Source organism: Dendroctonus ponderosae, unplaced genomic scaffold (assembly GCF_020466585.1).
Source record: "Dendroctonus ponderosae isolate FM_Combo_2020 unplaced genomic scaffold, Dpon_F_20191213v2 Dpon_F_20191213_7, whole genome shotgun sequence".
NCBI lineage: Eukaryota > Metazoa > Arthropoda > Insecta > Coleoptera > Curculionidae > Dendroctonus > Dendroctonus ponderosae.
The window spans coordinates 10,141,179-10,158,518 of NW_026018916.1; the positions used below are offsets into that span (position 1 = coordinate 10,141,179).

Genomic DNA, 17,340 nt, shown 5'->3' on the forward strand with positions numbered 1-17,340 from the left:
CGATAGGCGTCTGTCGATTCATCAAATAATACTTTGCAAAAAACAAACGGGCTAACCGCAAACGTCCGTGCCGTATAGCGTGAATAACCCTGTATGTACATCTACTTGAACGTAATTGGCAAAGTTTACGGATAATGTTTATTTCGAAGCAATCAGTTTGGAAGAATCACTTGATTTCCATTTTTCTCATCTTTCTTTGGCCTCCCTACAGTTTTCACGGATGATCTCAGTTAGTTCTTTATACTTTCTGATATTTAGTTTGTTTTTCTCCTCTCCGCCAACAGCTCCAATATTTTCGAGGTCATCTATTACTTCCTCCCTTCTGAATAAATTAATAAAAGAAAAAAAATCACCGTTTTTTTTTCAAAAATCGAACTCCATATGTGTTACGGTTTCAGAAATAACTCATAAAAAATAATTGTTTTCAATCTCTGCATCAAATTAGTTCATTAAGTTTAGTTATTTACCTTTAAAATTGCGTTGCAAAAATAGCTGAGTAAGTCGAAACGTCGCAGATTAAAATAGTGCAGTAAAGCCATAATTTAACCGACCAGATTACTTGGCATCCAGATGTATGTATTCAAATCGATCGAAACCTGTGGGAACACAATTCAATTTCTCGCCAGATAATCCCTTTATTTTCCCGGATAATTAACGACTTATTGGACATCACTGTAATGGCATGGGGAAAAGAGCATTATGGATATTAACAATAGCTGTCCGTAGATGAACCGTTTGGCCGATTAATTTTATTATTGTATTCATGTAGTCGCTTCTCTAACTAGTTTCAGCGATTAGTTAAAATTAAATACGCCCCGATGGACAATTGTTGATTTTTTCTGTTCGAATCAGTTGAGTAATTTGCTGGAATCAATTCCGTCTTATCCGGAATACGACATGGCAATATTATGATGGCCCGCGTTTAATTTCCGAGAACAATCTGCATAATTGATTGACAATCTGTCATAATTGATTGATTCCGTAACCGACAGTGTTTATCCGAAACTTCGGCATATGGTTTGAGTCCCGGCAAAACCCCTGCGGAATTTAGTCCATTCCTGTTGTGAATAATTGACGGATTATCGAATGTGTTTTAGGGCAAAATCCTGCAAACAATGGTTAATACACTGAATCTAATTTAGAAGTTTATTACAAACAGATGGGATAATTATCTATGTAAATAATAAAAATCTGCCTTTAAATGTCTACTAATATCTGGATAGAAATTGTATATTTTACAACCTTTTTATTTATACGAAGTAGTGATCAGGAAAGCTCAATCAAGTCTTGGTCTTGGTTTTATTCCTGTACATTAACTGTTACACATCTTGAAAACGTTGCTCTAAGATGAATCGCAAAATTAAACTAATAAAATCAAATATAATAAATAACAACCACGACGAAAGAATCAAATAACCTAGGATTGTTTGGGTTGGTATGTTTTCTTATCAACTAGCAACCTGTAAATTTTCTTCTAATCTTAAATTGAACTAATTATCGATGCGTAACTTTTTAATGTATTATAAATTTTATGAGCCATTTTTTTAAAATAATTTCGATGCTAGAAACAGTTGAAATCTGGGAATTTGCTATGTTATCAGAAAACTTCAAAATTTTGTTAGAAACGTAAAAAAATACAATATGAAACAATTTGTAGAAAAAACAACTGCTTTTTAAAATCTGGCAGAAGGCTACAAATTTTATATATGTAAAATACATTAGCGTTTAAACTGCGTTTGTAAAATATGATTACATTTCAAGAAAAATATTATAAATTCAAACTGCAGAAAGTATCATGAATGAAACAAACCTATACAAAAAATGCGCATAAAATTTGCGAAAATACGCGAAGGAGATTTTACAATTTACAAGACTCTTAAATAGGACTTTAAAAGTTGAGATGAAAGTTCAAAGAAATATGAAAAATAACGGAAAAATTTAAAAAAGGAGGAATTATTACAAATATATAACATAATATGTTCATATTAATTATTATGTTAGTTGATCTCAATTTCTGAAAGCGCCTGAGCATGATTTGATGTCAATCGAAACCGGTAAAACTTCCACAGTTTATTGCAAAAAAGTTGGTTACTTTCCATGTTTGTATTCTTATGATTTGAAAACCTAATGTTATTTTAGTCACGTCGTTTTACGCCTTTTCATTCTTGAGACTTCTCATAAAACATTAACCCCGATTTCTACATATTATGTATTTTCATTGAAGAAAGCTGATGCTGACTTTGTTGAAATTTGAAGATTATACTGGCTCATAAATTTCATGTAAAATGTCAATAATTTAAGTTAAAAAATAACACAATAATCAAATTATCAAAAACCTGCGAGATTCTTGAAAGGTTCTTGCAAAAGTTTTAGTCTGAGTCTTGAATTTGGTGTTGGTTTCATCTTTTTTACAAAGCCAAGTCCAAAACTGCAAGAACCAAGACCTGTGTATCTATATATCTATATATCTATGTATCTATCATCACTAAAATGAACAATTATCATGGCATCAGAATTTAAAAGTATAATTAAAAAATAAATCGGTGGCCTTCGGGATTAATATGACCAGAAGAGTGTTTTCATGTTTTATGCAGGCGCTACATTTGAAAAATATTTCTTTGCTCACTAAATCAGTTATGGAATTTCAATGAGATTTCTCGTTAGGAAATATGTAAATCGAATAGCAAAACGTTGCCAACGAAATTTTTATCTCAATGTTATTAAAAAATATCAATGGCAAGGCGGAAATTTATGTTAATTTAAGCAATATTGATCATGCCCTTCATCGCATCTCATTATGGCTTAAGGGTGGATTCAATTAAAATGATTTTTAAAAGAGATTTTAAAGCATTTTGCATTGTTCCGAAGATTAATATTGCATCAGCAAGGAAACGATGTCGGTTCTAGATTCAATTCTTTGATAATCATTTGATTGAATATTTTGAAACAACTTCCATCTCCTTTATTTATTCTTGTCATTCGTTTATTTATTTGATCACTAGAATACTCAATAGGTTGGGAACCGGGGCCCATACAACTTTTACAAGTTCTTCTTTATAAATAATAGTCAATCAAATTAGAAAATTTCAAAAAAATCTAAAAAAACTCCTGCATAAAGTTTCTCTCCCTATCGCTTTATGGCTTCGTTATGGAAAATCACGATTCCACACGTAAAACAAGTTAATATACGGGACATAAAAACTGCATGTTTCCTCTAATAAAAAACAAGCGGCACCCATGTTTGGCGACCCTTTCCTTTACTTTTTCTGATTAAATTTTTCAATGAAATATCGTCTAGAATATTGGGAATTACCAGAGTGCTGGAAATGAATTAAAATCGTTCCGCGAGTTTCCGTATATATAAATTTCGTCGTGACTGGAAGGATCGGTAAAATGCCGCTGGCTTTTTTGTCCTTTGCTTGACTTCTACTGAATGGAAAAAGTTTTCGCGTACCGCTTTTCTTTCCAGAACTGACGCGTAATTGACTTTTCCCTATGATTTACTGGAACGTTGTTATTTTTGAAAAACGACTGCAATGAGAATTGTTTGAACTAGTTTCGGTTTTTCCTAGGCGAGAACAGAAAATTGCTTTCTTGCAGTTGGTGATTACTTTTCATGGTAACATATGAAATTTGACGACTTTGCATGCTGCTTAACGTGATAACTTTAAATCCAATCTGTTTTACTTTAACTGATTACCTTATTTTCATTGTGGTGGTATAAATGCTGGCGCGTTAGGAAATTGTCATCACTGTGGCCTAAAATGCATCAATTCACACCAATGATAGTTTATAAAGACACTAAATATTTTCAGTCCTTTGTCACACTGTTTGATTAATTGACTGTGAGTGGCTTTCTCGTGACGACGAGGCAAAATGATCTCACTTTAATTCTGTTATTTCTCTCAATCTATTAGTTTGTGTAAGTGCTGTAGAAACAAGTTTATCAAATGTGTATCTGGAGGAAGAGCACCATCACTGGCAAAAACCTTTCTTAAGTAGAAAATAAACGCAAATTATTTCCATCCAGAGTGTCTAAAAGCTTCAAATACTTATACTTATTATACGGGGTATTACACCGCTAGTCGTCAGTTCCATTACTTCACTTATGCCCCCATTCACGTATTTTCTGGGTCTTCCTCTCTTCCTCCGTCCTGGTGGGTTTCATTTAAATATTTTTAGGGCTAATGTTTATTCATTCATCCTCATCATATGTTCAAACCATCGTAATCTTCTCATTTCTATTTTTTCCGGAACTGTTTCTTCTGCATTTGCCATTTGTCTTATGTCCTCATTTCTCATTCTTTGCAATTAAGATATTTTTTTCGCTGCACCGCAAATGGTCTATTTCAATACTTTTAGATCTCTATTGCTTCAGAAGAATTGGTTTTCACCAATAAAAGTAAGCTCCATAGAATAACTGCAATGCCATTTCTCTTTGTCAGTTCTTATTACGCAATCAACATTGTTTTGCTCAAAGGCAAAAATCTGAATATTCTTTGTTTTGAGCCTTTAGAAACACATTATTTCGTTCATGTTATAATGTAGCAAGCACTTTGCCAAGTAGAAAAGCACGGGTCTATGTTTACTAAGAGATTGTAAGAAGTATTCGGAAAAAGGAGTTTTTCTATATCTAAGCCAAGAATTTTTGTCGATTTTTATCTCTACTGGACTGCAGGTTGTCAGCTTTGCAAGCCCTGAATGGTGTATCTAAACAAACTTTTGATTTTAAATTCCGTATGTTTCATTAACAGTTAAACGACTGTATCTTGATTATCACAATCTGGATGATTTATCGACACGAAAACATTTTCATCTAAATCTCTATTCATTCGGCTGTAGGCACCATCTAAAAAATAATTCTTTCATTCATTTTGTTGACTCGTTCTTTCAGAGACCCTTTCCATCTATCAAAAAAATTTAATACTTCTTGTTAGAGATGTTATTCGCAGTATGTTCAGCATTTACTTCCAATTCGTAGAGTTTTTCCTTTAAATTATCCTTTGATTGTATGTAATAAGTAATTTTGGAGATGCTGGTCTCATTTGCGGATTTTCTCAAAGCTGTATTTTGCGGCTTTCCGACCACGTTGATTATTTCCGTCTCATAAATATTTCTCCGGTAGATTTTGCCGTTCTCTGATTGTTTTCCGAAGAGTTCCGTATTGTGGTAACTTTGGCCATGCCCCATTTTCGTTCTGGCACCGGGCGGGGTATTTTATTTAAAGTGATATCGCATGAAGTTTCCCCGAATTCTCTATAGTTTCAGCTGGAAGCCACATATTTAGACCCATTTTGACGGGAATTTCGCCGCATAAAAGGTAAATTGTGTCGGATTATTTATATTATGACCTAGTTTACTACTGGATATGCCATAATGGTCTACGTCAGCCGATTTATGGTTGCACGGTATCCATTATTCCGCCTTTTTATGTTTATACATTGCAATGGTTCAGGGTGATTATAATATGTAATAATAGGCGCATACTTATGAATTTGCATTTTAAAACATTGAAAGAAATGTTTATTTTGAAGAGGGAGCCAACTGGAACGTTGTGATATTAGCATAAATTAATAATAAATATTACATTTAACGCAGGTATTGCTAATACGTCGTTATCCATTGGTGGCTAGCTGATTTTAAATGACCATTGACCTTTCGACACCCAGCTATTGGAAATCTTTGGCAAATTGAGCATTCTCATGCTCGGTCTTCAACTACCTCAAACTTAATTTTGAGGCAAATAGTTGCTATTCTCACCCCATATCGACCATAACTAAGATCTTGTTCAGGATTAAATAGGCAGGACTCGTATTGAATTCCGGTCGGCGGCGTCTCTCGGATTAATTCAGTTTAAATTGGAGACGTGAATGAATCTTGTCGTTACCGATGTGTCACTTTAATCGGGAATTTAATTTGTGGAATATTTGGATTTGAAAGTATTTTCGCTTCAGTGTGGTCTTCATCGTGCCTTGAATTAACCGCTCAACTGAGCAGGTTAATTTAGCCGATCGAAAATGCTCAGTAATTAGTTCAATGGTGCAGTCGCTGTTGAAAGTTCATGGATGCCTGCATTTTCAAATCCTATATGAACTCATAGATAATTGGAAAATTATACTGGGAGTCATTCCTTTGGATAGTTAGATGGTTTGGCAAGTTTGAGAAAACGCCACTTAACTATCGGCAGTTTTATCTGAGGGTTTGCAAAAACAGCAGGTAAAACTGACGACATTTAATCAAACAAATTGAAAAACAAGTTCAGAATAATGCAAACTAGATTGCTTTTTGTGGAGATAAATTCCCAAAAGAATTTTTCTGCATTTTTCCGTACCCCTAAGAGGTGTCCCAATGACCAGTTGAAAAGAATGTTGTCAGATTTTAAATGCTTGGGTTATTAAAAAAACAGTCCTTTGACCCGAGCAATGCACAAAACTGGTTTATACTCAGTTTAATAGAGAAAGATCAGCTCTAAATCCGAAGCAAATCTTTTTTTTATTTCCTTTGTTGCTAATATATTTTGAGAGTGTCTTGCAATTTTTGCTTGATTTCTGCTTTGTTCAGGCTTTTTCAAATAATCAACCCTTCAAAACCTCGCAAGGTTGCAGGTCGGATAGAACACGCTCTAATAGAGAATATCTATGCCGAAATTTCCTGTCAGGGTTATCTTTGTATTTTCTTTCGGTGAAGTTCGGCGAATTTTCCAAATGAGTTTCGCAATTCTTGTTTCATTTTTGCTCTGCAAGGGCTTTTCCAAATATTCAGTACAGAGATAGACAGTAGATATTCTAATAGAAAGATTTATGTATCCATTTCGTCTAAGACTTATTTTTGTATTTCATAGCGGGGAAGTTGAGCGAATTTTCAAAATCGATTTAAGCGATTTCATTTTGGTCATGGTTTGCATCTAAAAAGCTGGCATTTGAAAGAAGAGTATTTGGAAATAGAACTTCCTTTTAAAAATAAAGATCCTGGAGATTTAAAAAATATTAGATCTTATGGTATGAGACCTTTGGTGTCCCAAATGTTTCCATAATTGAAAACTCAAAATTAATCTAATCGACAACGTGCCATAAAAATTTCTCTGATCTTGTTCTTTTAGGACGTCAACATGTGCAAGATTTGTGCAACCCCTGATTGCTGAACTAAGGAAAATGCAAAGTCGTAAGATTTCTTCTAGTATTTGATTTGAACCTTTCAGGTCGTCGTGCTGTAAAAGTTCTAAGCATTTAACAAAGTCAAAGCACACTTTTTTCTTGGATCATTTATTTTCATATAATGTTTGATGTTCAGGCGTGCTTCATTTATTACCTCGAACAAAAGGCTTTTTACAAAAACTTGTTCTATTCAAAAAAATTTCCAGGTTTGTGTTAATGAATTTTTATTTAGTTTGTTTTTGGTTATTCCGGATTTCGTCAGTCGGACTGTAGTTTTTCGCATTTCAATTAAATTGTTAATGCCTTCAATGTATTTTATAACGTAACAGTATGAAACAATTAAAGATAATTGGTAGTTCAGAATAGTTCTGTAAATGGTCAAGAAATAGATCACCAAAATAACAGAAATTGTTGTTCTAAAAGGGTTCAAGTTTTCAACGATTATTTATCAACCAAGTGTCGTACTAAAGTCAAATGTTTTTTTGCAGGAAAACTAAGCCCAAGAGTGTAATAATGAAAAAGCTCTTAGGCACCAGGTTTTTCACTCGTCTTTTGCTTCTTGTCTGCTCCTTAAGCCTCGTCAGCATTCTTCTGCTCAGCAAGTGTAGTCTCGAAAGTCTGAAATCTTCCAACCCTGAAGACTCCATTGATGATCTTCCAGCTCCCGACTTGCCAGGTAAGTGTCAACTAAAATTAACTACTACTTGCTACTAACTTGACTAAGTTATAGTGTGAAAATATTTATAATGACGCGAAATATTTGATTATACAGCCAACTGAGAGGTCATGTGTTTAATGAGCCAATTGTTCATAATCGGGATAAGTTTGTCGAATGTTTTTCATTTTCTTGGCATTAATTTTAACATGGAAAGCAGTTTTTACGGAATGAATACTGAATGAATTTCACATAACATTCTTAACCATTTATGTGATTTTACCACTGTGCGTGTGTTAACCATGATCGATTATTAGAATGATTATTCGAGTTTTTACATGCGTTGTTTGACTTTTTCGAAATTTGAAAAATACTGGTTATGTTAAGATTTTTGCAACTATTAAATGTGGTTCTATGGAGCAAAATCAGACACAGAGGCTTTATGTGCACTGTTTTTAGTTGGTGGATTGTTTTTATTGTTTTATTAGTTGATTTTGTTCAATGCGTGGTAATTGCGATAATTAAACTTAATGTTATTCTTGAATATTTTCCCCATCGGTCTGGTTCTGTGGTCATTTAATGTTTAAAAATTGATAACCCTTTAATAATCAATAATTGGTTTGCTTTTTGGTTTTTATCAAATAATTTTCGGATGTATGTTTTTTAATATTTGTATTACATAATAGGCCATCAAATTATTTATTCTTTTAGTTTATTACTAATTTGGTGTTTAAGTGAATTTTTTAATGAAACTACTTCAAATGCATTACAGAGATCTGACTTGATCAATTATTTCATTTACCCGTTGAGGTAATAGGTTTCTTAAATCGTGTTATAAATTTGTTTAAAAAATGTTCAAAGCTGCAAAAAAGTAGTCCATAAGGAGACGTGTTTTTAAAAACAAAAGAACTTTACAGAAAACAATTTCCTTTAAGAAACGGTCACTGGTTTGCTGCAGGTGAGTCTAAAGTCAATAACTCTATTTTTTTAATGTGAAGTATAAGTATTTGCGACCCTAACTAAACGCGATTTTTTCCTTCAAGTGCATATTTACCGTTTGGTAAATTTCGTCCATATCGACTTACCAATGTGAAATATTCTGTACCTATATAAACCGAAGAACTAAGAGATTTCGTTTACAAGCATAAAGGGATTATATTAATACAGACAACACATACAATTACATACAATTACAGACAAATAAATTCAAACATTTTCTTTAGTGGGGGTATGAAAAAGAGTTGGTACTCTTACAATTTATCTATTTTTGTCTTTCAAAAATCCAAATTGTATCAAGAGAACTCGAATATTGATGTTGCAAAGTAAATCGATCCAATGGAGTCAATTTGGTGATTTAATTATTCTTATCTGTAAGCTCCAGACGGTTTAAATGCCAAATCTGGGAAAGCAAGGGAAAAACTTCGGCAAGGGTCCAGTAACCAACATTTCTGGAGATGAACGACTTGAAACCTACTCATTATTCCAACCCCATGCCACGGAGAGAGCAAAAACAATTTAATTACAATGTGAATGGCGCGTGATTCGAATCGCCAATTTCCACCAGTTCGTTTATCTTTGAAATCCGATTATGTTGGGTCTTAAAAAATGGCATTTTCTCATGATTAGTGTTCCTTGGGGTATTTCGGGAAGAAAGTTAGCAAGGGGTCCAATAAAAGAACTTTGGCGTAAAAGCGATGGCAATTTGTTCAAATACTATTCCTTGCTCTAATGGTGCCACTTAGAGCTAAAAGTAGCTATTCGGGTTATTCGGATAGTCGGAGAATTTTTGAGAATAGCGTTATTATTTCAAGGAATTTCGCTTCAAGTGTAAATGCTTTTGTGTATGGAATCGTAAGAGAGAAGGCAGCAGATATGTACAATTTGCATATTAAATAACTAAAGTTCTTTATTAGTGAAGTAGATTGGCAGTAAGCCAATTTCATCTGAGCATATCAGCTCAACTTTCTGGCCATCTCGAGAGAAACTTGGCAAATTAAATTACCAATCCTACTCCCCAGACAACAAATGTGTTACTTTCTTATTGCGACGACTAAGTTTTCCTTTAGTTTCATAAAAGATGTAGAACGATATGGATATGGAATAACTCAGGCCAGAAAATATATGAAGCCACTGGGCTGTGTCTAAATAAGAAACACCTTTGTTGCTCCTTATCCTCAAAACGAGAATATCTGTTGTTTTACTGTAGCAAAGGTTTGTATGGTTTCTGGGACGATTAAAAATATATCTGCCAAGTGTTTGAAATTTCATAACAGTTGAACTTTTAAAGGCGTGTTTTCCATATTAAGAATCCGAAATTAACCCTTCTCTTATTGTGATATTTAACAAAAAGCTTTTAAAATTATTTTTCATATATAAATGGACTTTAGCCCTCTGTGGGCCCGAAATTTCCTGTGAGTGTTTTCAGAATGGCTCAGTTTTGCAGGCCATTTTTCTACATTACAGCTTTTATAATTGAAAAAAATAGCATGCTTGTCTTGTTCACCCATCTCATAAATTATGTGGCACTGTCCACATCTGTTCTATATCAGCCACATTCACGTGTGGTAAACTACAAGCTGGAAATACCAAGTTTCTGCCCTAATACGCCCAACGTGTTCGCTAAATAGATTGGGAACTTGCGGTGTCCTTGTTGTGGGTATTTGTTAGAATGAAATTCCGGAAATTCCGAAACAACTAGCTAGTCATGTAATTATTTTTGTAAAATTTTATTTTACAAAGGCGGCAATGTTTCTTGTGCAGTTTTAATTGATGTTGATAACTGTTTTTCTAAATCTGTTGACAATTTTTTGTGAAACTTCTATTTTCTGCTTGTTATGGATTTTATTCCCTACTCATCACAATTCTGTATATCTCAACAATTCCATTTGGCTATCCATTACATGAAAACACGTGAGTTACGAATGCACTCTTCCCTAAACTAAAACATTATCTCTTCCGACTTTATAACGTTTTATTTTATGTGGCCATTCACATATTCGCAAACGGCAAAGCCATATACCTCTCGTTTTAGTACCAAACGGCTTTAAGCAAAGTAGAAAACTGTACGGTATTTATCATTTTCTGCGGAAGAACAAATCATATATTTTCCCATTTCCTACTTGCAGGCGGTTTTTAAGGATGCGGAAAAGGAAAGTTGGATTTTAATGGCGAAACTCCGGCTAAAGCCATGTTTTCGAAAGCTAGAAATGGATCGATTTGATTTATTCTAAAAGTTCAATTAACAAGGATGATTTATTGGGTGTTCCGATAAACGTTTTTCAATGCCGATGGGAAACTTTTGCAATGAAGTAAGCGAGATGGAATTTTCAGATTATCATACAGTAAATATGCATTGTTTCCGCACCTCTATGATGAAGTCTCCATAACGTGCCCAAACATCTGCAATACCACGTATTTATTACTGAGAAATCTGACAAAAAATTAATTTGAACAAATTGCGGCTATGAATTATAAACTGGTGTTTTACGAAAATATCCTTAGTGTGAAAAGTTATGTTAATATAAAGTCATGGGTATTTTTAAGGTAGTTTTAAATTTAAGGTAGTTTAAATAAATAGAAAATGTCCAGATTTGTGATAATAACAGCTAGGAACAGCGAAATGTAAAAATATATTTTCTGAATGCAGAAATATCTTTAGAGCGAAATCTGCGTTCCCTCACAAACAAATTGAGCTGCCAAATTTGCTTAAACATCAGAGCGCAAGAAGTAAACAACTAGAAGACGGAAGGACATTCAAAGAGACTTCGATTAGACGAATAGTGAAATAATCCAAATGAGCAAACCGCAAGCAATAGGAAAACAAAACAAATAGTAGAACAAAGAAATCACAAATAGAGACCATAAAATATTACAAATATTAGTATAGATATTTCATTAAACGTATGAGGCACTAACCGCTAACCTAACTCGCCTTTATATGTTGGAAAATATATGAATTTTTTGGATATCTAAAAACAAATTACCTCTTAAATTTACTTTCTGAAAGTTTGCTCTAAGTAAAATAAACTGCCACATAAAATAAACGTTACAGGGCGATATTTGTCCTAATTTTGGAACTCGATAACTTCTGATTGCTGCTAGTGATTGGATTTATGCTTAAAGTGTTAGCTAGATGGAAACCCTTTTTGTCAGTGCGAGTTTTTGCGAAAATTCACTACTTTAGATAAAGTTTCCACAAGGTTGCAAATAAAACAATGCAAAGTTTCAAAAAATCCGGCATGCTCCCATTTGAAGCAAACAAGGTTTTCGTTTATTGTTCACCATTCAAAACGTATACATAGGCTTTAGGCTTGAAACGGGTTTTTAATTTTTTCGCCAATCCCTTTTATTTATAACAGGGTGTCCTAAAATGAATTGATTGAATTTTTGTCATTTAGGTATGAAGTTTTAGACTCAATATAAGCTGGATATTTTGAACAGCTATTCAAAATAAAGAGTATTATCACTGCAATACTGTAAAGTTGTCTGTATAGGACTATCCTGTAAATAAAATATGTATGTACACCCTGTAGAATCTTTACCGGACTCACTTGGCGTTTGCAAAGACAACCACTGACGGGAAAAGAATCGTGCTGGATAACACTTCAAACAGCAATGAAATCGCTTGAAGCAATCAGAAGTTACTCAGCTCTAAAGTTAGGGAACACTTGGCCAGGTAATGTTTATTTTGTTGACCTGTTTATTTTATTTGTACAACCGAACTATTCTGCAACAAAAAATGCGTTAAAGTGCTATCATGTGTATTGTTTACAATGTTAAAGAACAGCTTTTAGTAATAGAGAACTGAAGCATCAATGATTTAAAAGTACATTAATGTTACGTGTTAAGTTACCTACGATTCACTGCATTTATTAGAATATCTGGACTTTCATTCGACTGATATTTCTTTCCAAATGAAAAGGCTCAGAACGAAACGAAGTTAGAGAATTGGACATAGAAGACTTTTAAGCATCTTTTGCTATGTAGCTTAGAATAGGAGCTTTGTAGATAGAAAATCCAGATCCATATATTCTTTAACTTTTAAAACCCAACAAAGCTTTTTGTGACTGAATCGCGGAATACCAAAAAATGCATTTGTTAAAACAAAAAATTCCAACATATTTTTAGATTCTTGATTTGACTCTTCCATCACACACTTCCATTAAAGCGACGGTTTTAGCGGTTTTGGTTGATTTTAATTACAGCGCCTGTGCTTCATTTTATGCGAAAAGCGCACTTATGCAATAAAAAAATGCCATAAAACATACTATAATTGTGTGTAGACTTTATCAAAGTCAGTTTTATTGACCTAAACAGATGCTGAAATTTTAATAGAGGATTTCATAAATTGGTATTTAATAACATGTTCGACTAGAAGACAATTCATTGTATGAATTAACGCGTTTTTTTAATTTGTACTGATTTTTAAGTAAACGTTCTAAATTGAACTCAAAAGAGTTCCTTTAAAAATGCTACTCCAGGAATGTGGTAATTGTGCCGAATTTCTGCTCGAAATCTTTAAAGCTGGAAAAACTAAATAAAAACACTTTATATTTGAAGTCGCACAGTATAAAACTCAGGTTTACATCACTTCTTATCAGTTTCACGAATACGCTGCATTGTTTAATTTTTGAAAATTCCAACTGAAGCTTCCGGTATCTTATTGGGGAATAAGCTCCGGAAAGTTGGCGCTTAGTAAATGAGAATACTTATGAGCTTTTAACACCCACTAGACCCATAAATAAAAAGTCATTCTTGATATGCCGCACAAACTAAATCTATAAATATAATTATACTTTTAATTGTGTGGTTGCTGAAATTGTGACTGAAAAGTCCGTTTGCATTTGAATAAAATTCGGCAATAGCTAGAAATCTTTCTGCATTCAAACGCAAATTTTCAGTCATTCTTGAATCAATTATGCAGCAAAAATACTGAAACGGAAAAAGTCTGCAATAAAGAAATTCAGTACGTAAGTCGCTTAGGACTTTTGACAAATTGAACGAAACGGAAAGCTCTGTTTAGTTCTGTTATTTATTTTGGTCGATAAATTAGCTTCAAAAGTCTATCATCGATTTGCCATTACATTGCCCCACTGCTTCGTTAACGTGTTACTGGTTCGTTAGTTTATTTCTGTTTGTATATGTGCTGGTTAGCATCCGGCGAAAACTTTGCTACGGGGATTTGATGAAATTTGTCTAGGGTGGTTGGGAACAATGTGTTTTCAGCAAACAGCGTCTCCTTAAGCACCTTTAACATAGCATGTATACGTTGGCAAATTCCAGCTCATTAGAAACTTGTCCTGTTCAGGAAGTATAGAAAAGATTACCCAAAAAGCCATGAGAGCGACATTCTCGAGTGTCAAAGAAAGTGAGAGGTAATTGAACATTTCAAAGCCGCTGGGAGAAATCTGGCGAAACCGATTTGGGTGACTGAAATAAAAAAACACTTTGCTAATCCGTTTTCAAACCCACTTGGGAATTCTGCCGATATATCTAGTTTCTTTTCCGGGACAAGGACACAAATTGAACCCTTAAAATCCGAAACCCTTTTCGTTCGTGCTTAGAACACATACATTCCAGGCCCGTTTGTTTACGGACTTGGGCTAAATTACATCGTATGGTCGATAGTTTTCACAAACTTTTCCCCAATCGCTTTCAAAAACCCAAGTTCTACGACAATTAATTCCGTATTTCGGTCGTCTGCTCGATTTCAGTGAATCGGCTTCTATTGTTTTCTAATTGGAAATGTTACTTCGATTAATTGGGTCTAATTATGGTGTTTCGATTCACACCAATCACCTTTTCAGCCTSTACGATCGTATTAGTGTGAAGGTGTKGAAAACACTACGGTTTGTTTGGGTTCCTTGGAAGACATTTACTCTTTCATTTAACTTTAAAAGTTAATAAATAAAATCTGATTTTCAACAGTTCCTTATAATCTATTCGGATTTCCGTCTTTCTTTTAAACCAAAAGCGGGAAGTTTTTTTTGTAGAATTTCACGCTATTTTTATAAAAACAAAGCATCCTTCTTCGGTGAAACTTTGGCAGTTCGACTATGTAAAAAGTAACTTTATGCAGCTCCATAAAACTCCCCTTATTTAATCCTTATGAATAGGGATCAAAGTATGAACCTGACTTGAAAGAAAAATTCATATCCCACATCCCGTTCTGGACGCACATTTGCACAAAATGAAACGTCCTGGATATCCTTATAAATTTGAACTTTTCCACACCCTCTAAAGCTGAAGGATTTCGGCAGTCATTTTTGCGTTTTTGAAGGTTTAATACGTCGCTAGGGATTTTCAAGTGTGGTCTGGCTCTAAAATTGGTTTTTATTTTCGGCTTTAGTTCATTAAAATTAAACTGATCCACAATTTCGTTTGGCCGGTAACTTCGATTAATTTACCTTCTTTTTATGAAAACGAATATTTTGTTCATTCGATTAGTTGCTCTACTCCAGCCAACTTGTGAAGGTTTATTTAGTTTCATATTCCATTTTTCGGACTTTTTAATCAAGTTTATGTGTTTTCACTTCGCGTTTCATGGATGCAAAATGTGAAACAGTAAACTAGATGGCTCTTTTTGATTACTACAATTGCACGTATATCACGAAATTGGTTTGCATTCACAAAAGTAAAATGAAACCTGCCGCATTATATTGTCTTTGATACCTGGAAGCATTATTACCAATTAGTCGATTTGAAATTTAATAATTGGAAAACATATTTTAGAATCCAACAAAGTAATATAGTTTGATGGAAACTTGTTAAAGTTAATTAAGATCCGTTACCTAATGGATTTGGATCATTTATATGAAATTTGCTATATAAAAGCCTTAATTGGTCTATTCATCAATGATAAAGTGAACAATACTTCATTCTGTTAATGTGTGAAATGTTTCTTTATTAGTCTGCGTAGGGGAAAATACAGTATGCCAATAGAAATTGTTTAATTGGAATTACAATGTTATAAGATATACAGAAGTTTTTGCAAATGAACTACAAATTAATCCTCTAATTTTAGARCCAGGTACTGGCCGAATGCTAACGAAATCGAATTAACGAACAACSAATCTGTTAAATCAATTTACGGTTTTATATATTTTATTAAACAGTTTGCTTTTGTTTTATTTCAAGCTGTATGGAATAATTTTTTATATAGGGTAMATTTTTTCTGCCCATGAAAAAGTGTTTCGTATTTTATTATTAAATATTTTCCAGTAAATTATGCTTGSTAATGATAATCAATTATTATTAAAACAAAAGTTACCAGCAGAACGCTTAATTTTGWTTTGCGAAAAATTAAATTTTGTCCAGAATGTACTCAAGACGAAAATTTGCGACTTTCAGAAAAATTACWTCAATAACAGATTGTCTTAGTAACCTCGTAAATAAAAACTCGAGGAAAAGGCTSGAGGGCGCAAAAATGAATGCAAAAACCATTTATTAAAATTCGCGGTTTTTCAGAAATACCAATGACTGATGAGATTATAAATTATATTCACCCTTGAATAAGTGAAAGTAAAATATATGAATGGCAAAAATTACTCGGTTAGCATAAACAGCCCTGTAAGCAGATATATACAAAAAAGAAACAGTGGAATTGTCCTACTTTCAATGGGCATTTTCTCATAACAGCAATGCAATTTTCTAAATATACATGACAATGTGCGATAATGGCAMAGTGAGAAACTTTTCTTTCGTTTCAAAGAGTTTCGTGTAATTTGTAATTTTTCCTGTAGATAAAAGTTAATTTTATCCTTTTTGCTTTCTTGTTTTTGCCTGCTTAGTTTGGAAAGTATTCSTTKAAATCAAACTAASGATGTGTTTTYYTACTCGGAGGTGTTGTGGYTWATTTTCATGAATGCCAAACTAATTTCTTATTTGGTACTTTCTTATTTGGTTCTTATTGGTACTAATTTCTTATTGCATACGAAGAGTTAAATTATTAGTTAATATGTRTATCTACTGAACAACTTTACACCGTTTTTTTCTTGGYATAATTTTCTCGTGTTTTTTTCTTGCTATGTGACTGTTGTAACGGATAACAGAATATCACTGGATACTTTAACACGTATTGCCTATGTAGAAAATGTCCCATGTAGCAAATTTTACAAAATTTTACAACATATCACGAAATATATAAGTTGGGTAAGAAACTATGAGCTCGCTCTTTGTGAATCGCTCAGGTTGATTAAAATAGGTTAAGATTTGAAAACATTGCTAAAAATGGTGAGTTTCTGGACACTGTAAGGAGAAACTGGAGTCTTTTGTGTTTTCGACCGCAGCACACCACTGATGATGCAACTCGAGTTGATGAAACCAGAAGGCATTTTTTTTAACGACAGCCTACAAGCCAAAAAAATCAACAGTGATAATGACGTTTTTTTCTTAAACAAAAGGGAGAACTAGACGCAGCAGAAGTTTCGTGTTTGATAGCGATTATAAAGCGACGGCCTGGATTTAATTATTGCAGTATACAGTGCAGCTCAAACCAAAATTAAGTGAAAAATTTACATTGCCACTAAATAA

The 17,340-nt window shown here is 33.4% G+C and overlaps 1 protein-coding gene across 3 annotated transcripts in view; it reads left to right on the top strand.

Moving 5' to 3' along the window:
• The window catches only part of LOC109542837 (chondroitin sulfate N-acetylgalactosaminyltransferase 1), a 98,734-nt gene that overhangs the window by 38,792 nt on the left and 42,602 nt on the right, over positions 1–17,340 (top strand). For all 3 annotated transcript variants that reach the window (XM_048668634.1, XM_048668636.1, XM_048668635.1), the window contains exon 4: positions 7,643–7,830. In XM_048668634.1, coding sequence (XP_048524591.1) covers positions 7,668–7,830 — 163 coding nt within the window. In that variant the 5' untranslated portion in view covers positions 7,643–7,667. The remainder of the gene's footprint in view (positions 1–7,642; positions 7,831–17,340) is intronic.